Below are 26,676 nucleotides of genomic sequence, written 5' to 3'. Positions count from 1 at the left end.
CTTTCCAAAGAAATATGCAAATACTTATTTATAGTATTATGTTGATTTATAAATTCTAATGATATGGATATTTCCTTTCAACCTATTGTTTTTGTATTTATTATGCCAGTGGCACGCTCTTGATAGCATTAATGACTTGAGTTCTACGGAAGAATTAGCAATAACAATCTTCTTCCTACTTTAGACTAGAACTACACGATCTAAGTAAGTACGGGTGCAAGTGAATTCCTTTTTCTTTGGCAGTAACTATTTACTTACTACACTGCATTATTTGTAGCTGCGATTGTGTGAATCTACCAAATGTGTGTGTGAGCACAAGGGGGAAATCATTGGAGAGGGATAGCTTCTGGTTTATTAGTGTTCCGCTCTTCCCGTGCTCACTGACTGTTACCAAGAACAAATTTATGAAGTGTGACATACGACTTGATTACTGACTTTAGGTTTCTGGGCCACGCGGACAATGTATGTATGTATGAACCACACATGCACGAAGGAGGGGAAAAATATTAACAATATTGTTTTTTCCACTATGGACGGGTTGAAACAGTAGCTGTCTCTCTTCTCCATTTGTGGCTAAACTTAACCGAAGACAATCTGAGTTTTTGTTTAAATTTTATTTGTTATTTTATGAATGTATTTATCGTGTTTTGTGTGGGTGTTTAGTGTGCATGTGTCTATGTGGATTTTAACTCTCATTGAAGATATTTTTTGTGTTCCTAAGTGGTGAAATATTCTTCTGACTTATCATGGATATTCTACATCCGAGTTCTTTGGGGTGGTATGACATTATCCTGGAGGAGGTGAGTTTGCATTTTTTTCTTTTGCAAGTGAATCTTCAATTGCTCAAACAAAATAACATTTAAATTGTCGATTTTTTCTGTTTTCATTGATTTTAATAGTCATTTGACGACTTATGGTCGACGTGACTTACGATTACCCATACTTACGACCAGTTGGAAAGGTTGTGTTAGATGATAATCATTATCAATGACCTATAATAATAATAAGAAGAAGAAAAATAATGATAGTAGTAATATAATAATAATAATAATAATAATAATAATAATAATAATAATAATAATAATAATAATAATAATAATAATAATAATAATAATAGATATATCATTAACATGGAAAATTTCTGTAGAAATATGAACAATTTTGTACGAAATGTAATCCAGTGTAAGCTAAATCGTCGACCGACGATTGATCAAAATCGTATTCTATACAGTATTGAATAGTCATCTACCATCTGGTCGACTTACGACCGGACAATCGCAACCAAACTCGATCGTAATCGAAGATTAACTGTATAAAATTTATGAACTCGTGTTGAATGTTATTATGTGTCTGACGAAAAGAAATATATACATTAATGCAATTAAAAAGGAAATTCATTTAATAACATTAGTAGAAATAGATATACCAGTTATTACCAATTGTTACTTTGTCCTGGATAATACATTGAAAATGTCTTATGTTGTTTCAACAACACTGATGGTTACTTTTGTAATTAGTCATTTCATTGTAGTTGGAATGTCTCTCAACTGAAAGCCACAGGAAGATTTATACAATCTTATTGAATTTATGAGGTTGTTATACCATCTAAAGTTCTAAATGGATACGCAGTCATACATACAACAAATCAAACTTTAAAAGTATTTATTTCCTAATTCTCCTGTAAAAAGTAAATGAAATTTATGATTTTATCTCTTAGCTTCACTTGTTCTAGCTGTTTGATGTCTTCACGTCATAATAATAATAATTTATTTTCCATTTCTGGAGTAAGTACTAGAAGTAATGTCCCTGTAAGTGACTGTTTTTGACATAAAAAGTCAGAGTTTCTTTTTAGCGCATGATAATTAATTGAGTATGCAAATAAACATATGTATACATACTTTTGTCATAATTATTCAGTATAAACATGTGTAGTAGTATCACTAATCCTAATTTTTAATATATCCCCTCTGATTAATTTTATAATTTCTATTTTTCTGTATATATTTGTAAACCATAATTTGAAGAAAATGGATAACCTACCCCTGCTCTACTAACTTACTGACTTAGGTGCGTTAGGGTTAGGGTTCGTCTAATACTTCCCATATTTTACGGAATTGTCCCTTATTACGAGGTTGTGTCCTGGCGTTCCGATAAAACTCTTCGTAAAGCAGAATTGTTCCCCAATTTGTGGCTTTGTACCTAACATTCTCATTCTTAAGTTTAAAACATGTGATCATCAAGAAATCTATAGCTCTCATCATGAAAATGTCACACCAATTGATAGACTAATACTGTTATGTTGCACGAATAGTGCCATTAGCGGACGCGGTAGTTAATAACGGGTGCGGTAACTAAGCATGCTTGCTTGATATGACACTGATGTGCTATGAAACGAAGTAAGTTTGTTTTATTATTTGACGTGCCTTCAACAGCTCGTAGGGAAAGTATGTTCTTACAGAAAAGCTAAGGACTGAATACCCTAGTTTTATGACACATAGTTTTAGTGGAAATGTCGACGAAAAATACAATAAAATTTTGTAGTTTATTCAAACAAAAACTATCACGTTTTCTGTTCAATGTATGAACAGAGTTAGGGTAAGTGGGCTAGAGCTTACCTTTTAACAGCACTCAAACCATACATCTAATATAAGCATTCTTATTTGACTGATATTTTGTTTTCGATGATCTGTGTTTTTATAATTCGTTATTCTCGTACGAAAATAATAATAATAATAATAATAATAATAATAATAATAATAATAATAATAATAATAATAATAATAATAATAATAATAATAATAATAATAATAATAATAATAATAATAGTAGTAACGACTTACATATATTCATCTTACTAAAGTCAGAGTCGTCTGTGAAATTGCAATATGCCAGATATCCACATATTTTCAGAATTATACACAAATATGAAATGTACATACCTTTGAACGTACTGCATTTATTCCGTACTAATTTACACAGGGTAACACAGAGCCATCGTGTTGATTTAACACAGTATTTTATATTGTGTATGTGATATTGAAAGAATGTAAAACAGAAAATAAAACTGAAAAGAATTATTTTAATTAATAACACTTAGGTAAATAGTTTAACTCTCCGTTAAAGAAGACTTTTTTCTGCAAAAAAATATCTCTAACTTATTACTCTCTCGAAATACAGAATTGCTCTCAGGACTAAATAATTAGGACAAATGAAGATTATGTGCAAATCGATAAATAATGACTTTGGAATTAGCATTAGGTAAAACGACTTTCAGGAACTATCAATATTGCAAAAGTTCAAAGCACTAAAAAAATAAAAATAAATGTTTCCTGTCCTCATGATGGACAATTATGTAGGAACAAATACGTAAATGTTGTTTGTTACAATGTAGAAAACAATACATTAATAATATAAACGGGTGGAGATAAGTTTGTGGTTTTAGAATGAATATATACGGAAGCTAGTGCACATTCTATTGTGGTTGCTACTGGTATTTTGTGTGACCGTGAGCGCAATTACGTACAAAAACAGACATCAAATATGGGTGTGGTTTTCATCCAGAAGTAAACATAGAAGGAATAAGAGAGATCATTGCGGTATATTACAACGGGATTCCTTATATACAGCATCCTTAAGTTCTGTCTCAGTAACCACATCCTTAGTCATTAAGGTGATGTTTGAATGTGTTTTGGCAGAAGCAAATACAAAGAATGGATTGAAATACCATTATTATGTCTACACTTCTAACATGACGGGATGAAAATTAATCTTAAAAGCTAGGCTAGCAGAACAATACCTTCAAGCTTTGTATTCAGTATACAGGGTGTTTCGAAACAACACCAACAACGTTTGAGAGGGATTCTTGACATCAAGATAAGACAAAAAGTATAGACCAACTTGGATGCACAAATGCTTCCTTTCGGAGTTATAGGCTGCAGAAAATATGAATAAATGGACTTTAAAGGTTAATAGCTCCAAAATTATGGGACTAACCGCAGTCGGGTCAAGACTTCATATAGGAACTAATATGTGTCCTACCCAAAAATCCATGATTCAGAATCCTGTGGTACTCCCTGCTTAATCTTTTCTGTACTTAGACGCAGAAACTTTTGGCACAAATATGCCAATGCACGTTCATTCCTGTTCATGGCCTCCACTAATGCCTTCATGAGTCCCAGTTTGATGTGCAATGGTGGTAGCATAATGCTTTGTGGATTCACGAGAGGTACATTTGATTTTTTTTCGCCTGACAACAAAGCTGTTTGTCGCGGCCATTCCTTTTGAATGTAATGGATATTCTTTGCATGACTATCCCGCTCACATATGTAGCAACTGTGCTTTGTATAGCCACCCTGTAGACCAAGCAAAATTGCGATCACCTTAAAATCACCACAAACTAACCACTTGTGTTCATGATATTTTATAAGATCCAGAATGCATTCCAACATGGGATAACTTTCTTTACCTAGGGGAGCATAAGCAACAGGGATTGATGCTGATATCTCCTTACTGTTGTACAGGAGCACAGCCGTAAGGCTTGTTTTGAAGGCTCTATAAACAGCCTCCTTCTACTTTGTACGGAATCTTCAGTTTGTGCATCAAACCTGGAACATCATTGCAAAATACGAACTCATCGGTGCAGCAGAAATATTTTGCAAGATCTTTTTATCGATCGCGTAGAGTTGATACCCTAACTGTATTCTCAAGGAGGTGACACTGCTGTAACCTAGATGCTAGGAGCGCAGCTTTATTCTTGGGCAGTTCCAAATCTCTAATCAGGTTATGAGGCTCCGCTTGTGTGAGCCGGTGTGGTTCAAGATAGTTGGTTTTCGGCTCAAATGAAGGATCAGTGTCACTGGTATGTGGAGCAGGTTCACCTTCACTTTCATTCTGTATCACTTTCCGTCGGAATGGTAGCCGGGGGGTCGGGAATAGGTAATTCTTCTCCATGGGTCACTGGACGAACTGGTATCACTGGGTATCCGATCTTCCTCTTCTTCTTCGTATTTATACCTTTCTTCAAGCATGGTAGAATGCAAAAGTAGCAGTCTGTACTATGGTTTGTTGGTTCAAGCCAAATGGCGGGCACAGCAAAGCGCATGGAAACATTCTTTCCATGCATCCAGGCATTCCCATGCATCCAGGAGTAGATGAACAACTCGTACAACAAACGTGAGGAGCACATGATTTATCCCGGTCTCCAAAATGACACCCAAAGTATAATAAATATGCTCTTCGCACTGCATCAGTCAATGGCCGCTTCCTGGAGCCACTAATCACGCCCGCACATATGTAGCACACACTGTCCACCGAATTTTTACAAGCACAGGGCATTGCTGCACTTTTTTGAATCACTGACACTTCGCAATGATAACAATATGTACAACAGCGATAATGTCCTCACTCACTACTTTCTAACTGCTGGTTCACCAGTAACACAAACAGTCGGCCAAACTGCTGCTTGAAGCACTCCACAAATACGATTAACTGGAGGTAGTTGCAACTTGCAATCATTGCGTCACGTGACTCATGAGACGATCACACTAGCTGTTGATAACGTATAACGTAGCCAAGTCGAATATGCAGCAAATACTTGTCAAGAACGACACATTGTACCGTGTAAAACAATAATTTCAAATCATGTACTTATAATGTCCCATAGCGTTATATGCAAAATATAAAACACTAAATTACTGAGCCAGGACAGAATTTTAAGTGCGATTTTCGCGTTCTGTGGCTAAAAATCAATGAAGAACGGCTAATTTCGTTTCTGTAAAAAAATAAAAAGTAAAAAAAAAAAATGTTGAACAGTGTTATAAGCCCTTAGCCAAACTCCCTCCTTAAGAACTGTTGTTTGAGTATCTTAGGATTCTGAAACATGGATTTTTGGATAGGGCACATATTAATTAATAAGTGAAGTTTTGATCCGACTACGGTAGATCCCATAGTTTTGGGGCTATGGACCTTTAAAGTTTTCGGCAGCCTATAACTCCGAAAGAAAGCACCCAGGTTGGTCCATACCTTTTGTCTTATCTTGGTGTCAGGAATCACTTCCCAAACATTGTCGGTGTTGTTTCGGAACACCCTGTATATAAAGCAGTATCGGGTCGCAGTTTCTTATACAAAACCTTAGAAATGCGATGCAAACGAAGAGAAAATGGATAGAAAAATGCGATGTATCTATAATCATAATTTATTACTGAAGTGGGCTATTTTTGCAACAAAAAAGTGTATCATTGTGTTATCTTTCCTAAATTCCCTCGTGGCTACGTCTCCGGCATATGAGCTCATGTAGTTTGATCCCATTTTAAGCTGTAAGTCCACATCTCATATAATTTTAGCCTCACTTCTGAGAGGGTTGCTAAACTCAAATACACCATAATCGTTTCTTCCTTTCTTTCATGATAGAATATTTTTCTTTTAATGCCATACATAGTTAAGTTCACTGATAAATATCCCCTCGAAAATCCGATGTTTGTCTTTAGGCACGTTGCTCAGTGGTAAAGCGCTCATCTTTGGTGCAAGGGGTCCTTGGTACGATTCCAGACCATGTGAATTTGTGATTGTCTATCTGTAGCTTTACTTGGAGTTTTCCCATTTCCTCCTATATTATTATTCCATCAAATCACTCACAATCATTCGTTTTCTATAATTCGACTCCTTTAGCTTAAGAGGCCTCCCGGTGAAATTAAAATACCGCTAATTTTACAGTAATTATGCGATATCTTCAAATAGATCAAAGATAATTGAAATGTGGAACAAGAGCGCCCTAGATAATATCATTTTACAAAAGATACCGTTATCACGACTCACTTATCTGCTTTCGATTTCGAGCCATTTTGAAAATCGGCATTTATTTTCTTGTTTCTAAACAGCTGAAAACGGAAAGCCACTAGGTGACTTGTGATAACGGTACCTCACGCAAAATAATATTGTCTAGGGCGCTCTTGTTCTACATTTCAATTATCTATTTGAAGATATCACATAATTACTGTAAAATTAGCAGTATTTTAATTTCGCCGGGATAAGGCCTCTTAAGAAGCATTTCGGTCTTTATAAAATTCATTTTATTCATTTTTCCAGTATCATCCCTCGGATAACAATGTCAGAGGGATTATATTAGAAGAATTACAGAAATTTCTTTGGACTTCATTTGGAGGAGAAATGGCCTCAATCACTTAGTTTATTAAGAGTAACCGGTTTAAAAAGTTATTAGTGTTTGTTGATATAGAGAAGGATTTTCGCGGATTGAGTTGGAAATTTGTAATTAGAAAGAAAATGGAGAAGACATCCGGAAGTTTCCTAAATGGAAAATGGAAGTTTCCTAAGGAAATTACATTTGAGCGAACGGATAGTTAGAATAGAAGAAGTGGTAAAGGGGAGTGCAATTAGGCCTATAATGTAAGTTTTATGGAAGTGTTTCTTTCACAATTTTCAAGTATTTAAGAAGAGAAAAGTTAACAATTTTCTTGAAAGTAGGACCATACAAGGAGAGAGAACAGACAATTCAGTAAAAACTTAAGTATCATGGCCTTTTCAATTATTAAGTCCATCACTGGGTGTCACTGTGGCCCGACACATTCAACAATTCTGACATTATCAACAAAACTCTAAGTACAATATCGAGACAAAATTAAATTTTTAAATTTGTGATTATTTTAGTGATATTAACATCAAATGTATAAATTTAATAATAATAGTAATAATTTAATGTAACGTCATTAGCCGTCTAATATCTCAGATTTCAGTACAGTACTTTATTTCAGTTAACGCCATTTTCATTGCATTGCACAATAGCGTTAACAATTTTATTAAATATCAAATCATAATCTGAAAACAACATGGATATTTAGAATAAGTGATGTTCATGACTTAACTTTTAGATATGTTTTAGTCCGTCTTATTTTCTTTAAGAATATTTACAATATTTTCAACATATGCTGAACGTTTTATTTTCGAATGACAAAACTATTAATAACAATGACAATGAGATTAAGTTTGACCGAAAAAAGAAATACAGAATACTAACAATACGACAGACTTTATATTCGCTAAACTTTGAAGCAAAACTTTTTTTTAGTACTGTTTCTCTATATTGTTCCTTTTCCTTCTTGATATTTTCCAAACACAATAGGGATTGAAATAAGTTTTGAGGATAACACAAAACATCAATTCCAATGTAATGCCCTGATGTGTATTTTGTTATGAAAAATTTTTGAAGTAAACTTTTTCAAAATAAATCTTACCTTTCAATTTCAATAGTTCTTCCTATAGCCTATTGGTTCCAGTAACTTGCGATGAAATATTTGAGTAATAAAATAAGAAGAAATAATATATTTAATAAAAGGCATGCATAAGGCAAAGGTGATTATTATTATTATTATTATGTTAAATGAAACAAAACCGTTAATTTAACATTTCACGATTATGTTCATAAGATTAAGGAAGACAGATCATAATTCCAAATAAACGATAATGCAAAATTAATAGAATTGAATGAGAGAATGAAAGAAACTCTGTATATACAATATTATCCATTACAAACTCTAATGACTTGCGATAAAACCTACGATGTCTTCCACAACTGATCAATATGACGGCGATCAATTTCTACTCATTTAATTATGTTTACTTCTCCAAATGCATTTAGTAAACTAATGAAGACTGGTTCCTCACCAAGAACTACTGGTCAAGTCAGATGATAGGTGAACATAGTGACCAATTTATCCCTGAAATGGTGTTTTGTGTATAGAAGTCTTGTTTTAAAATTCAGTGAAATTATTATCTCCTTAAAAATACAGATGAAAAGGATTAAATAAAACTTATAATATTAGTCTATGGTCTTTCTAGATCCCCAACAATCATAGTAAAGAGGAATATGAGGAATATTGTTAAATAACTACCATTGAATCTTATTTTGGATAACTAACTATTAGAACCTCCCCCCCAAAAAAAATCGAAACTGACTTTGACACATGTAGATACTAAACACATTTCTCGTTTCATTGATTGATTGATTTGTATTTGCGTCCTTCGTCAGCAGCGAGGCTATATACGACAAGAATAAAGTGTAACCAAAATCACTTCCACCAGGTATCGAACCCAGGATCTCATACACTAAAGGCATGTGTGATAACTACTAGATCAGTGAAAAGACCTTCTTCCCTTGAAAGAAAAATGTGTACCTTTTACTACCTTATCTAACAGTAACTACAGTTATTCGTTAAAAAAAAAGTGTGAACTTAATGTGTATCAGTGAATTCCATCTACGTTCTTGCAATACTACCGTGTCATTTCAATCTAATAAAAATGTGCCTTACGGACAAATTGAAGAAAAAATCTAGTATGATCAACTGTTATGCACACTATAACGTCAAAACACTTACACAACTAGACATATTTCTCAATTACATGCGACATATCAAAAACTTTTAGTACTTGTATATTTTTCAAGGGAAGAAACAAGTTAGACAGGATGGTTTTCTCATGATTGCGGGATAGTCTTATTACATGCACCATGTGTCATATTGCGATAAGAATAATTCTTTTAATTAGGGCGTTACCTTGTGAGAATTTATTTTAGAAATCGATATAGAAGAAAATCAATATATTCTTTCATATTTGTTTATATTTTGCATTTAGTATATTATTTCTCATATTTAGGAGTTTGTACAGGATAGATCATATATCTTGAGCTTTAATTTATAAACTAATACACACAAAAGCTGAAAGCGTATATAAGGTAAATATCTATTGAGGAAATCTGTTTGACATACTATGCAGTATCAGCAAAGTATGTTGTCGATCCGACATAAAATTGTTTCAAAAAGCATTGCATAAGATTATTTCTATATTTCAAATCTACATATTAAGCGTAAACTTGCAATACTACATTTATTATTCAAGATTGCAAACTAAGTACACTAGAGGATCACAGACATGCTAATTTTGGAGGCATCTACAACAGATGGACAGAATAACCGGCATGCGAAGGTGAATGTTATTGTCCTGAAATGACACATTACGAATGAATAATAGGCGCATAGGTAAGCGGGATTTTAAAAAAAAAAAAAAAAAACATATATTTCTCAGTTAAATGGCTTTTCAATTAAAACTTTGTGAAAAGTCTTTGGAAAATTCGTTTCTTGGACTCCAAAAATTTAGCTTATTAATTTCCATCTAAACGGATGGGTCTTCCGTTTAGTGACACGGGAAAATTTAAGTAAATCCCAATTTTGGTAAAAAGATATTTAGATGTCGTTTCAGAAAGGTATTATTATTATTATTATTATTATTATTATTATTATTATTATTATTATTATTATTATTATTATTATTATTATTATTATTATTATTATTATTATTATTATTATTATTATTGATGTGTGTGTAATGGATACTATTTTGCTTAACAATTTCCACAGAAAGAAGTGAATATTCAATTTTCGGATGCTAGAAAATTATAAATTAGGCCTCAATTTTGACACATGTGGTTTAAGTACGAGTTAGGGAAAATTTATGTTGGAAGAGAAATAACGATTATTTTACCCAGTGATTTGCATAAAGTGCAGTGAATCTACATTTTTTCGTATGCGTGGAAAGCCGTTTTGGATGATTGTGTGAAGGTTTTATCGAACACTAATGAATTCGAAATTTTATCAACAACCAGAAATTTGTGTGTATATAAATAACTCTACGGCCTATTGAAGCCAGAGGTTCAATGCCACATTTACAAAAGCTATCCATTGACTTCTGTCCTTAGCTAACTGGATCCAAATATCCGATCTGAATAAGGACCAGATATCCGACAACAAAGTCTTAACTTTTTCTGTCATATATCTTCTTTATTTCTATTACTTCTTTTTGTAACATTCTGTGGTGTGAGTGCAAAATTAAATACCTTAGACGCAACAAAAGAGCACAATTATTATTTTTAGAAGTGTACATGTTTTAAACGCTTATATATATGATTTGATACATAACGTATGCTCTTTGATCAGAAAGAAGCAATTTTGCTTACCTGAAGTCGTATATTGTTGTCATTTGTTTTTCCTTTCTTTGTGTGATGGAATCCCAATGTTTGATAGTAATCCCGCGACAACCAGAAATTTCTTCCAGAGACTTGCTTTGCACTAACGGATGAACTCAGAACGGGTTTTTGAGTCTCATTGAGTGTGCATTATGGCTCGATTTTTTTCGTATTTAATAAATCAGTAGCCAGTTCACGTTTCGCAAAAAATACGTTCCTGATCAAAGAGCATGCGTTATATATCAAATCATATATACTTTAAAACGTACACTTCTAAAAAATGTGCTCTTTCGTTGCGTCTAAGATATATATATATATATAAAGAGAGAGACTGTACTGGCAGAAATGCGAGACGAAACTAGCACAATCATGATTTTTCTTTCCGGTAACGTTCTTGGTATAAATAGTGTTTGTTATAACAGGCTTCCAAATTATACGTTGTTGTATTAGCTCATAATCAACTGCACAGTTCAACCAAAGAAGAGAAAATACCTCCAGCGAAGAAATTTTTCACAGGCGAATTAGTAGAACAAAATAAACAAGAAGTAAAACAGATTTCCTACTTTCGCATTGATGGGTGAACAAAGAGGAGACAACTGATCATTTATTATTGTTGTTGTATTTGTATTTTGCTTTGCAATTAAAGAAAGTCATGTAAAAGCTCCACGAAAGTTAGATGACTTTTGAAGTATATTACTTTTGGAATTCATCAAGAATTACAAAGGACAAATAATATTTCAAATTTATTATTATTATTATTATTATTATTATTATTATTATTATTATTATTATTATTATTATTATTATTATTATTATTATTATCTTTTTTTGCTATATTTTTCCTTTCAATTATTTCTTTGAGAATAATAAAAATAAGGCATTAACATAATAAAACTTTTCTTATTTGCTTCTTTTTCGTTATTTTCTTTGAAATAAAACTTATTGTAGAAGCTTTATAATGTTGTTAAAATTCATTAACTGTTCTTCAAATTAACTAAGAGTGTGTGATTAACTTGAGATGTAAGCTTGAGAAAGATAGATTTTGCTAAGTTTCAGGTATTACGCTACCTCAAATTGACAACTTTGAAGTTCACTGAAACGAAGAAGAAAAACTCTTTATGGTTCACTTTCGTGTTCCAAATCTCCTCTTAGACATTTTAAGTAATCTCTATCAAATTTTATAATGTATTAGAGATCACCACCACGTCTCATATAACCTACGTCCACAACTCACATAAGCTCAGTAAAAAAAAAATAAGCTTTAAGTAGGAAAGGAAGCATAAAGTATGGAAGTTCCTCATCTGTTGCAAGAGAAAGGCAATCTCCAAGATGATGTGTGAACTTTGAAAGGGATAACAACTGCATCTTTGGGGTTTCTTTGAGAATTCCCTAGATCCAAAACCAGAGTCACATAAAGAGAGAGAGAGAGAGAGAGAGAGAAGATAACGTAAAAGTTAAGGAGTATTTGTGGATCATAATTTGATACAGTTCATATACTGCAAAAAATGATCAGTGTTTGAACACTTTTAGAAAGATCTTTTGGTCATTATTTAGCATATCCAAAAATGTTCTTTGAGTAAACAAAAAATTCCTCAAATGCCTCCGAACGGTAGTTAATAAGAACTTTCCTAAGAGTGTTCAAGATGTACTCGAACCTGATCCAACGAGTATATGGGCACGAAAATGACTTTTAAACATTGTTGCCATTACATATTACAAGTTGTTTCTGCCCGTATATTCATTAGACATATCAAAAATTCAAGTATATTTTGAACACTCTTAGGGAAATTCCTATGAACCTCTGTTAGGATATATTCTAGGCATTTGTTAAGTAAAGACCTAAAAAGTGTCCGAACAGTGATTTATTTATTTATTTATTTATTGCGGTGTATGGGAAGTGGAAATTTTAGGGAGGGTGGTGACGGTAAACCTGGAACTCCACCTATTTAACTTTCTTTCCATTAGGTGTTTCATCATTCCTTAATAATAATTAGGCCATCATTTTCCCCTTTAGCTGTGAAGGCACGTTAATTGAAGTATTCCATTCCGTTTTATTTTATATTCAGTAAAATAAATCAGGTAGTTATGATATTTAAAGATGAAAATTCTTTTTCAATACGGAAATGAGACATGGACCTACAGTTTTACAAGGGATACATATCACATGTACTTCTATCAGGGATTGAAACCCAGATCTCGGCACAAAAGGGATAAAGACAAACATTTAGTCACGAGCAACTACCAATCAATGGTTTTGCAAATATGTTTTATTTAATGGGAACGTTGATTTGTTATATCAGTTTCAAAATTCTCTTAAATTTTCTTACTATAAGGAATACTTAATAATATAAGCAAGTAACACATGTATTATAAGTTTTTTTTTTTTTTTTTTGCGTACCCAGTAAGCTGTGCATGCTACAATTTAAAGTAAAAATACATTATTTGGGGCTTTTAATTAGATGATTACTGCTTTCTAATTTACTTCCTTATTCATTTCTTCCACTTACCCACATTTTTTGCATCTTAACTCTTTATAAATTCTCCTAGAAAAAACAACCATTATTGTTTCCGTAGGCAATTTAGACATTCCTCTAGCAATATACCCGGAGCAATAGCCCTAGGTTTGAAAACACAGGAAACTATCAGTTATTTATTTTTTCATGTTATGCTTCCAGGCTCTGATATATTGCCTTAGGGTATGCAAATATTTTTTCTCCTTCCAATACTTATCCATGCAATTTGTGTCACCTTATATATATAGTTGAGAAATAGTGACGAATAATTAGATACATTAAGTCATGCATTGTTGGTCTAATAAGTATGAAAGGATTATTGTAATTTACATAGACTCAAGGTAATCTTAATAATAGAAACTCAATAACACGTGATATGTTTTGATATAGTAGAATTCTAATTAGGTAAGTAGTTGTCATTTTGACCAAATGCCCTACTATCCCGATTTTTACCAAATTTTCCGCTACAATAGAAATCTCTCTTAGTTATCCTAGACCGGAAATGTCGAAACTTGAGATGTCGAATGTCACACCTCGTGCACTCAATGCCATAGCTCTTTGACCTCAACTTTTGAGCTCGATGGGGATACATGTGATTGAAATCCCTATGTTAAACTGTAAACCCACGTCTCGTGAAAAAGGGCATTAAACCTAAACCAATTAATACATCTTTGAACATAAACTCTATATAAACGAAAGATTCTTGTAGGTCGATGAACGAGTACCCGAGTGATATTCAATCAAAATGAACACTTCTCACACAAGACTTATTTTTCGTGACGATATCACTCATAAATATAGTTTATAGTTAGGGTTAGAACTTTCAGATGCGCAAATTTTTCTCTTAGGGTAGAAACAAACTCTCCAAAAGTACCCGACGTGTCAAATACCGTTTCTATTTAGGAATAGAGGTAATTTTCAAACATCTTTTTTTTCTTTTTCGGTCCTTTTATCCCCTAATTCCTCTAACCTGGCCCTAATCCCCTTTCCTTTTCTTTTACTGCTATTTTTCAAAATTGTGTTCCAAATTTCCTGATTATCATGGACTGAATGTGACTTCTTGAGTTAGAATTTTAACAAAATCAAGCAGTTTGTGCTTTCTCTAAATCCGAATCATGCAGTGCAACTTCCAAGGCACAGTAACTTCTTCAACCAGAGAAGACTCCTGATTTCTAGATAGAATTGCTTTGTGTCTAAGGTTACAAATATGTGACTGCTGACATTGAAAACTTGGAACAATAACGCTTAGGGAAAGAACAATGAGCTGCCTATGTACCTTTGTTAGGCATCAGTTAAATGGTTTTGACAAAGAAAACCTTGAGGTTAGTATTCAGTAAAATTCCAAAATGGTCCAATTTCCAACTTTTACACAGATGCTATTTTGAGTGAATGGCAAGTTTGTCCCACTGTCTCCATGGATGTAAAAAGAAATTTGAACATCCAAAAATACGTTTGATCTCCAAATAGAAATATCGAATCATAAATTCTTAATATTGTTAAGTATAACAGCTTTATATTTTTCCTTTCTTTGGTGAGAACTAATAATTATAAATATGTATTTTATTAAACATACGAGATAAATTATATTGTAGAGATTATAGATATGTGTAGTTCTTCTTTTGCCCTTTTTCGCTTAATTTTAGCATATTTTCCTTTCGTTTTTCTATGAAAACTCTCCTTTAAAAAACTGTAAACCTATTTATAATCATAGGTAGAATTAGTTAAACCAGGCAAAAAGTAGGGAGAACTAACTTTAAAAGATGATTATGCCTATATAGAGATCTCTTTTTCCTGGCCATCTTTATAATGTTCGTTTTTTTTTTTTTTTTTTTTTTTGGAGAAAAAAGGTTTTGGAGCTTCTCAAAAATATTATAAATAAGCATATTGAAGTATCTGAAAATAAAATGTCAATTTTCAAAGATGTTCTTTTTCTGGTCTCGCTATAACCAGGAATAGGATCGCTTTGTAAAATGAGATAGGAAACACTTATAGGCTTTCCAAATATGGGTATGAAGAAGAATGTAGGAAAGTTAACTCAGTAGAACCGAAAACCAACGAGATGTCTTAATAACAGTAAACGAGAAAAGAACAATATGAAGGTAATTACAATTAAAGGTTCAGCCAAATTAAGGAGCATTTTCCCTCTCATTTCTTAAATTAAATCATAAACCATACCGGAATTTTATTTAAGAAATATGAACAAAATTACAACAGACAACATAGAAAGTACATCTTATTAGTATTTCTTGGTTCCTCAGAAAAAGACGGAGGGCAAATAATGAAATAGTTATTCATCAAATACCAAAAATGCCATTAAATACAAACTTGTTATTTGCTGAGCAAAACAATATATGTATTTACTTATTTACTTTAAAAAACTAAATACTTGTGACAGTTTCGCCCACTAACCTTTTTGGCTTCATCAGACACTATGATATACAGAACTAATGTACCTAGGTACAATCTTGTATATGTGTGCATTTTATGTATATGAGTATTTATATGTTTATTCATTTATATATATAATTATTTATATGTGATATATATATATATATATATATAAGTTAATTAATTGTTAGTTTACATTAGTTTAGTTAAGACTGTCATTTTGTGTATTTGGCAACAATAGAAAACCTCTATATAGAAATTTAAAATCAGTATACTTGAATGGGATTGGCTTACGTCAGGAGCCAATCAAAAGCAAGATGTCTCAGCGTTAGCCAAAAAAGGTTAGTTGCCGAAACTGTTACAAGTATTTAGTTTTTTAAAAAAGTAAATATATTGTTTTGCTCAGCAAATAGTAAGTTTGTATTTAATTACTTATGGAAAATACTTATGGAAAATATTACAAAAATGTCAGTCAATTTCAAGAAAAGCGTCTAAGAAATAAAACCAACCACACAGGCAAACTCCCTACATTGGAAATCTGTAAGAAAAATGAATTTTGTTATATAGTATAAAGTTGTTAATGAAGTATTTATGTTTTTGACAGTGAAAACAAAATAATTAGACCCGTTTCTTGAAAATTGCGATTTGTATTTCATCTAGTAAATTATATTATTATTTTTGGGCAGAAAATCTCGAAAATTTCCTCCCTGGGAGATCCCATTAAAACTATATAAATTTAAAATTTGGTCTCGATACAGTAAACTGGGTGACCTCTAGGCCTGAGTACATATCGACGGATAAGCGGACAAACAGACTATCGGAAATGAAGTGAACATAACTTTTCCTGAGGATTGGGTTGCCCACAAGACGAGATAGAGCTTTTCCAAGAGAAATAGAAACACTTCCAAACGAGACAGCCTCATCCCTTATCTCGTGGACACCTCACTGTGTAGAGACCACGGAAGTGTAAATCAGTTAAAATCTAGAATATGATGTTTTCTTTTATAACGATTACAACACCCTTAATCCCTATTCTCATTTGAGTGTAAAAGTTTCATCCCCAGACCAGTAAGTTACCCCTTCTGACTTAGTCGTCTTGAAGAGTTGCTAACGAAATATTTGCTTATCATTTTGAGTTAATATCAATAATTGTATACCTCACTAACTAGAATCGAGCTCACCAAATATGCACACATTAGGGTCATGGGAGGAAGTCCGTATAATTGACTGTTTATTAATAAATAAGTAAATAAATAAATAAGTTTAATATAATCACCTATCTTCTTCTGTTCCTAAAATATTAATAATACAATACAAAACTAATAAAATTTATTAAGGATGTATTTTACTAGTATCAGGATAGTTTACGTGATATGGATCTCAAATAAATTTTCCTCAGGGAAGCAGGAAGTGCTAATACCCAATCAATCAAATATAAACGTAACTTTGGACGTTATTACATCGCATAAATTCTTAACGACATTTTTATTTCTATGCATATGCTTGTTTTGAAAGTGATTCATCCTGGTAATTCCTTTTTTTTAAGTATACATGAAATAGCCATTATGCTGCACACTTCTTTATATGGAATCAAGAACTGTGAGGAATGCTAACAAAGCGAAGTGTTTTTCCGTACGTTACAAGCATTGCATCAATCATTGTACTACTGCAAGGTTAGCATTAAAATTGGGAATTTTCGCAGTGACTATTTGCTTTGCGAACCCTGGTTTTCAGTTTATCTACGTACAGACTAATTTTTAACTTAGTTTCTATTTATTTCTTCAATTTCAGATATGTTGTGTATACAAATCTAAAATGAACTCTTTAATAGTAATTATATGAGAACAATTATTTTTTAAAGAATACTCTCAATCCTTTTTTAAAAAATTCAATAAATTTTAAAGATTTTTCGAACCGAATTTAAACTATTTATTTCTATGCAATACCAGTGCATGTCGAATAATGTTCACAAAAATGTATCAGGAACGACGCATAAACATAGACCACATGCACACAAACTGTAAAGTAAAAATATTTTACTTTTATGTTCCATACTGTCATTGGACATCATTTTACGGGGATTCATATTAAATTGTTTCTACATCATATATATTAGAAGTAAATACATCATAAATATAAACTATTCAAATTAAATTGAGTATTATTGTGCTGTTACATAAAATAACTTACAGCAATTATAAAATAATCAAATGTAATGCTACTACTGTATATTTCCACTGTTGAATAAACTATATGTGAACTAAGTCTTTGCTGTAAGTTCGACGTGCTAAATTGAATTATTTTGCGGGTGTTCTGGTTACATGACCAATAACGTTAATGAATATGAAACAAGTTGTTTTGTGGAATTTTGAAAGAGAATCATGTAACTTATGTAGTAAATACCCTTTTTTCCTAAGTATTTGTACTTTCATCTTTGAGCGGAGATATAAATGGTCCTCTCTACACAACTAGGATCACAATTTCAGTACATAGTTTTATTTTTACGTAGGAACATTTAATTATTGTTACAAACTTTGTTGTGAATGAAATGACGGAAGGTACTCTATTATTGAGTTATATCTTTTACATGATTAGTTTCCTATGTTGCTTATTATTTATCGGATCTCATTTAACAAGATAATTTTTTCATCATAGTTTATAATTAAGTGCAATAAAATCTTTAACTTAATGTCCCATGTTTACACAGAAGTACTCTTTCGGCTAAAGGAGGGACGGATGACTAATTAAATGGTATGATTATAAATGAATTGGTAGAGTGAGAACATGGGAAAAAACCGGAAAACCTCGAGAGAACCAACTAGACTCGAAACTTTTCACCACAAACTCGTATGGCTCGGAATCGAATTGGGAATTCCTCACACCAGAGATTAGGGTTCTACCATTGAACCACCATTCATCCTTCATTGTTTATAAAGGGAGCCCATTGTTATTTTGGTATTTAGGATCAGCTGCTATCAAGTCAATATAGTAAAATAAAATTTGATGTTATAATCTCAGTAGTAAAAATAAAAGTAAAAGCACAAAGAAGTATGTGGGAAGAAGACTTTTCTGTTTTCAATTTTCAGTTATTTCGGAAAAAAAATGTTTATTTGTAAACATAAACATGATACAGTTAGAAAATTAATAATGTTAGCAAAACAACAAAGTGTAACTATCTCTCATATGCTGATATGCATACCGCCCGTCGTGACTGAAAGCATCAGAAAACACGAGAATACACAGACAAAGCACACACACATCTAGCATGTACTGTACATACAATAATTATATACATGCGCATATACAACATGTTTCTCATATGTGAATGTGAGATCACTGTGCGTTGTACTACTGTAGAGGATACTGTTACGAAGATATTAATCTGATTCATGCAGCGAAGAGTTTCATTTTAGTTTCATGACTACATGATATCTTAGTTGTCTTATATATTTTATCTGATTAGAGATCTAAGAAAGGTCATATAGCTTGGTTATGCATCTAATAACGTTAACATAACATATATGCACATGATCGTGAGATCGTCTGTTGACTCCCTCGAAGCGTAAAAGTAATTTGAAATTAATATTCTCACACTTGACCATAATTAAACATGTATGCATTAATAATTACTTATAAAACTTAAATTACTTGTAAAAAGTAAAATGATTTTATGTTAAAATAAGTACAGATCAATTTGATAAAATACTGATCAAATAGTACGAAATATTTATTCCAGAAATAGGGCGTAGAAACAATTAAAACAAGAACTTCAGGCATCGTAAATTTAAACAGAATTTAGAGAAACATTAAAATTGTTTGTACATATGTGATGAGAAAAATTTTGATATTGAAATAAGTCTACCTAAAAATTGTACAGGAAAGTGGATTTTGCGGTGTAGACAAACACCTTGTGTTCTTCTGTTTTTTCCCACATTTTTCATTCCACCATTTCATTTACTATCATCATCACCATCTTCCTTAGCCTTCGGTGCATAACTGTGGGACGTAAAACTAAAAATTTCATTTCACTTCAAATTGTGCTAAATTACAGGTGAACTTAATTTAACAATGGTATAAATTTGACCATTTTTATTCAACAAGGAGTAAGATTAATAATCTTTATGTTTTCAATATTAACATCAAGATGTCGTATTCATCTAATTCACTCTACAGACATTGTTAGTTAAACTGTTAGTTGTTAGTTTTAAGTTAAATGTTAGTTGTTAGAAATTGTTAGTTTTAGGTTAAATTTTGAAATATTAACACTCTCTATATTGCATAAAAGGGATGAAGGATTCGCTGACCTTAATAAGAACTACTGAACTATGAAGATGTGTTTATAAGGAAACTAAGAGTCTGTATCCATAAGAACACTAATAAAAGGACAATATCTGTTTTAAGTTAGTATTTGTAATTAATTTTCTGCTATGAAGTTCTGAATACGAGTTTTTTTTGTGACACTAAAAATAATAAAACATAGACTAAAGTTGATCCACATATTTTAGGTTTGCGACTTCAGCTCTTCGGAATCCACAATTAAAGCTTTTGTTGTCTATCTTAGTACAACCCAAGTGCACTAATTACCTATTGTATTACATTTCAAGTTATAGCTCATGAGTTAAGTCTTAAGCTTCTCAAATGATTCGGATTCAATAATTCTAATGTTAAAGCATTAATAATGAATTTCAAAATTTCAATATTTGAAGCGGAATGAAATATTTAGTTTAAAGTTACGTAGTTGTACACTAAACCTGATGTATGACAAATGAAAGTGAATTATGATCTGTAGCTGATCCATTTTGAGTGCCGAAACCACGACCTTCTCTTTAGTCACAAATGCCTTTTTAAAGAATTGTTTGTGAGTTTTCAGTTGATAAATAAGGTGCACATTTAAAAAAAAAAAAAAAAAATCGTTACTCAGTGGATGAATGAAGGACCTATTTTTAGGATTGATTGTGGACGTCCAGTAGATGAATAAGGGAAAACTTATCCTGAATCATCTTGGAGAATGTATAGGAAGTCCCTTTTTCAGAAATAATTGAATTTCCAATAGATAAATTAGGGATGTGTGGTTGTGTTAATTATTTTAAATGTTATGATTTTTTATGACAGTTTTTCTGGATTTGTTTACCTGCCACAATACTTCAAATTGGTTTATTTTTTCGGAAGCATTCTTTCAACGTGGAAAGTTTTTTGTTCAATGACGTCTCTTGTCTGTCCCACTGAAATACATTCTCATATCTTTGAATTGTGGCTATAGATCTGCAGCGCAAGTTCATGATCAAATTTGATTGTTTGATTGGTTTAAGTTTAGCATTCCTTTTCAGTACTGGGGCTGTATGAACGTAGCCGTACAGTTTAAGGTGGAATTTGAGGACTATAATGCGTTAAATTTCAAGGGTCTTTCACCAGGAATCGAACCCTGGAGCCTGTGCACCAAAAGTACGCGCACTATTGTGGTAAAATTTGTCAACCATATTTAGTGAATGAATATTCGTACTTATTCTTCAAATCCAAGGAGTAAAGAAAGAATTGATCAGTATGGATGAGAAGGGGATAACAAACAAACCACTTTCAATCATCTTGCGTTGTAAAACACCATAAACGTATGAGTCGAGATTATGGAGGAAGCACTGCCGTACAAATTTTCGCTATTGAAGATATAAAAATGGTACATTTCTTTCTTCTAGAATTAATTTATCTTTGATAAGAGATGGGCATGGTGGATAAGCAATTGACCGTGAGCACAATATCAGCCAGAAACATTTTTAAAACTCTCTGAGTGCAAATACTGTTTGAAAAGTGTAACAAGAAGACGCCTCCACCTGTGAGAAGCATTAGGCAATGGCTTGTAAAGTTTAAATCTACTGGAATTGTCTAGAACGGGAGGAACAACGGTTGATTGTTTCGAAGGAAAGCATGGAGACTGTGCGTTAGTAGTATCTACGAAGCTTCTCAAAGCAACCTGTTGATCGGTCTTGAATTTCCAGTACCCCTTCAGTAACAAGTCAGCAAGATCCTGACAACCATTTTCATTTATACATTGCATCTACACCGGAATGATAAACTAAGTCGTGCAGCGTTTATGGTAGTAATGACTGATTGCACTAGTACAGAATCAACTTTCCTATTAATAAGGCCTTATATCTTCGTGATAGAATGGAAAACAATCAAAATGTGTGCTTAAAAAATGCTCGCAAGCCAATAGTTCGAACAGATGTAAGCTGCATCTCTACATATAAAAGACTATATCCTGACTAACTGATCAACGCCTAGACCAAACTACTTAACCTAGAGACTTGGAATTTGGACCGTATGTAGGTTTTGTGACGTAAGATATCACTAAGGAAGGATTTTATGAAACTCGACGTGGAAAAATGGAAATGGTAATTAGAATCATTATAATGTGTTCATATCTCCAAATCCTTTAAGCAAAGAGGAGTAAGAATTAGTATTTAGATTTTTCATTTAAAATAGTTAAACACATATTTCAGTGTTTTCGAAATTTGACCCCGAAACGAAACAAAAAGGGGACGGCGTGGCTCACTAAGATGCCTAAATAAGATGTGCTAGACTTCTAATTGAGACGAATTTCAATATGAAAGGCACTGCAGAACTAATGCACGCAGTCCTACTAAACGCAGTAACTTATGGAAGCATATGCTAGTTTTAATATCATATAAATTGTGTGCATATAACCCTACAAGAAGCAAACAAAATTTGTAAATTTGCTAGTTAGTAAGGTTAATTAGATTGATGTGAAGCGAGATTTGAAGAGCGAAATGGATTACATCTTAATTTAAAACTTTCAACGACAAAGGTATTAGGTTGGTGAGAATGGAATGACAGTATCAAGTGCGTCATTTCCGAAGTCCAAAGAAATGAATATTACAATACCTGGTTAATCAAAATAGTTGCCGTCTGCAACCACAGACTTTTGCCATTGCTCAGCGAAAGACTGGATTCCTTGGCGAAACTTATCTGGAGTCTGCAATGCGAAGAAGCCCTCAACTGCACGTTGCACCGCCCGATCATGAGCAAAGGTCTTCTCTCCCACGACGTGATCGAGATTACGGAAAAAGTGATAACGATTGGGAGAGATATATGGAAAGTACCATGGGTGAGAAAGGGTTTAGTACTGCAACTTAGAGCCTCCATTGTCAATTGCGCTACTATTGTCGTGCAGCATGAGCATCCCACGGTTATTGACCATTATTGGATGTTTGCAAGCAAGTTTGCAATACATATCATGAAGTTCAATATGTCAATCTACATTGATGGTTTCACCACGCCTGAGGAATACATGATGAATCTCATCCACCATGCACCACCGTCTATGGGTTTTGGAAACGTCCTGGACGTTCCTCAGAATCCAACCATTGTCATGACTATTTACGGTTGTAGTAATAAATCCATTTTTCATTTGAAGGGATAATCTGATACAGGAAACCTTCCCTAAACTCAGAGAACTTCACATCTCAATGGTGATTTGTTTGGCGATCACCATGTGGCACCCCTAAGTTCAACTTTTTCCCTTACTGATTGCGCAGGGCTGTCAATTGACAGTGATATTGCCTATAATGGCATGAATAGTTTTCTGAAAGTCCGCTTCCACGATGTTACTGAGGAGCTCATCCAAACATGATATTGTTCGGTATCCACACGCTCAATTTGGAATGCTGTGTCACCAGAATAAGATTTGGCAAACCAACGGCAAATGCTGCGTTCATTGGCTACTCCTGTTCCTAATACACTATTACTATTTTTCTCCAGCTTACTGTGCAGAATTTCCTTGTTGAAATTCCTAAAGAAAAATCCCTCGCAAAAGTGTATTCTCCAAGGTGATACACTTTCATACGACTCTGTTCAATAACGAACTGTCTCCTGATTATCTGGGTATCCCAGCCTGTTTGCTATATATATATATATACCGAGTTTATTATGTTAGACACGGACGTTCTAACTCATTATCCATCTCAGTGTTGTATTGCTGAGGTCTTTCCTGTCAGATATCAAAGCAGACACCTCATTCACACAGCCTAATAGTAGCCAACGACAGGTTATATTTAAATTTATATTTATCTACAGTTTTAGTACTAAATTTTGTAGCAATAGTAATTCTTATTAGCTTAATGAACAATTCACTTTAGGAAATAACTTAAAAACTAACGGAGCCTAGGGTCCTAAAAACCTAACACCTTTACCTCCTTGTCTTGTGTTGTTTTATTTCTTCTCTGTAAAGCATGAAATGTGGTGGTACATGTATATTTGCAATGTATTGTTACATGCACTTCTCATGCCGAAAATAATTACACTCTAGCACGTGGTCCAATTGGAAGCAATCGACAAATCCGGTATTGGTTCCTCGTGGAAATCTCTTTCAGTAACAAATCAGCATTCTATGTTCTGGCAAAGGCAACAACAATAACTGTCGAATTTGAAATTCACAAAATATTATGATGTTCAGAAACAAAGGAGAGATAGTCTTAGAATTAGTATGTGTTTTAAGATAGTTATAGTAGAAGGTAAATAATTGCCCTCTCTGTTTTTATGTGTTGAACCAACGATAACTGACATGGTGTATCCGGACGTGGTAAGAATGTTTGCCATTCCACAACTCCAGTAGAATCCAGATGCCATATCACAGTATGATGAAGCTCCTCCACATTGTTCTGCGGAGCTTCGTGAATTATTGGACCAGAATATCTCCAGTCGGTAGACTGTACGTTGGAGCTCAATAAGATTGTCATCTATTCTCCAAGCAAACTGTGATGTTTCCTTATAGAGTTTTATTAAATATATTGTATTAAATTATTATTTTATTAACAGGTTAAGTGCCAGCTATATTGTAACAGCAACATCTCCTATAGCCAAAATGTGTCTTCTTAATTTTTGTTTTCTATGCGTCTTTCTACGTAATTACTTATTTATTTTAGGTAATTCTATAGTATCGGTACTATGTAATATTGATTCTTGTGGTGACACGTTGGTCTCACGTGGCCCCAGATAGACCGTGGTCCGGAGTAGGCTTAGTGACCACGTGAGACCAACATGTCACCACACAAATTTTTAGCCGATTGTGCCCAGACGTTGGACTCACAATTCCACAGGTAAGGCTGTTTCTCGTATTACCAGGTCGACTACTATACACTGCAATAGCTTTTAATGTAAAAAGTGAGATCAGTGAGTCACCACAGGACATAAGCCAACAAGAAGTTGTGTGAGACCAACCTGGCACCACGTGGTCGTAAGGAAATATTTTATGTGAGACAAACGTGGTCTCACGCGGCACTTAACGTGTTAAATATACTGTGTCTCGGAAGTTTTCAGACGCATTCATCAGTGTACATTTTCTGAAATTATCTACATATTGCAGGAGCAACGTAAAGTTTACATATGGAAGTGTGCCGAGCTCTTCTTTCACAGTTGATGAACATTCATATTGCAAGGAAATTCCCATCATAAGTATTGATTGTACGCGAAAACTTTGAAACTGTGTACATTGTTTACAAACACCCAGGGACGGTATTAAGGGTGGGTGGGGGTGGGCAACCGCCCACCCGAAAGATGTCCTCGCCCACCCATCCACCCACTCCAACAGAAGTAGAATAACGAACGTGACATCCTGTACTTCAAAAGCAATAGGTATTACTTTGGATTGTAATGTAAAAGGTTCTAGGACTCTGTTTAACTCTGCAATGAACAATGATTTTAAGACAGATACTTGTAGTAATATAATGATGCCAAAAGTCGTAATTAACCTTTAAATGACGCGAGCTTTAAATTCCAGCACCTCGTGAACTACGAAGCCATTTAAACCGATTTCGTAGGGTTGGAAAAAATGTAAAAATAGTCACTCGTAATTACCGCGGGCACATGAAGCAAAGAAAACTTTTGTTACTTCATATCTCTACTTGAATTTCAGTTATTGGCATGTACGTGATTTTTATTGTTTTATGCTTTATTAGTATTGTTGTTACTGTAAATTTCCTTTTTGGAAAGAAAACTAAAATTTCTCCCCTATCCCTCCTCAAATACACTAATAGGAGGAATATATGTTTATTATTCCATGAAGTCCATTATTTGACATCAGAATTAATGTAAACCTTCCTTTCTAATTCCAGTTTTCACTCCAGGAGAAAATAACACGAAAAAAACTTACATGGTGTATCTAATTTTAAAGGGGGATTTCCGCATCATTCCCAGATAATTCGCAAATTACTGTGGACTAATAAAGTTAGCACGGCTAGAATTGCTAATATTGTTTCCCCTCGCATGGCGTAAACATGATTGGTAGCTTGTTTTATTGGACATGAGTATAGGTGACTTGCTTTTATTCGAGCTCATTTAATTACACATTTTCGTATTTTGTTTCTCCATTAGCAGTACAAGCTTTTCGCGTTAATCCAAACCCACCGTAATCCGAACCCTGCGCTTGTCCGAATGGCATTTAGATTGATATGTTTAGACTAGTTGCTCAAACGGAAACAGTTGTTGTGAATTATTGGATTAGATCAGGTCACTTTTCTTGAATACAAGACTGTTTCAAATTACTTTTAAATGCTTAACTACATATACGGAACTGTACATGTTTTAGATTAGAACTAAACCTTGACAAATATTCGTTTGTAACTGGATTTGTGGCTTTTGAGCACTCCCTTTTTGCGCGAAACAATTTAATAACCCGAACAGCTCAAGTAAATGTTTGGATTAACGCGTGCTCCCTGCTGTATTTATCGAAGATTA

General features: G+C 33.2%; 1 protein-coding gene across 1 annotated transcript in view; it reads left to right on the top strand.

Moving 5' to 3' along the window:
- The first annotated feature begins 731 nt into the window (after window positions 1-731).
- The window catches only part of LOC145678353 (uncharacterized), a 241,160-nt gene continuing 215,215 nt past the window's right edge, over window positions 732-26,676 (top strand). The window contains exon 1 of the mRNA XM_081748404.1: window positions 732-800. Coding sequence (XP_081604530.1) covers window positions 747-800 — 54 coding nt within the window. The 5' untranslated portion in view covers window positions 732-746. The remainder of the gene's footprint in view (window positions 801-26,676) is intronic.

Source organism: Thermobia domestica, chromosome 2, assembly GCF_964235325.1.
Source record: "Thermobia domestica chromosome 2, izTheDome1.hap1.1, whole genome shotgun sequence".
Classification (NCBI taxonomy): domain Eukaryota; kingdom Metazoa; phylum Arthropoda; class Insecta; order Zygentoma; family Lepismatidae; genus Thermobia; species Thermobia domestica.
This window is presented reverse-complemented; position numbering and strand designations above follow the sequence as displayed.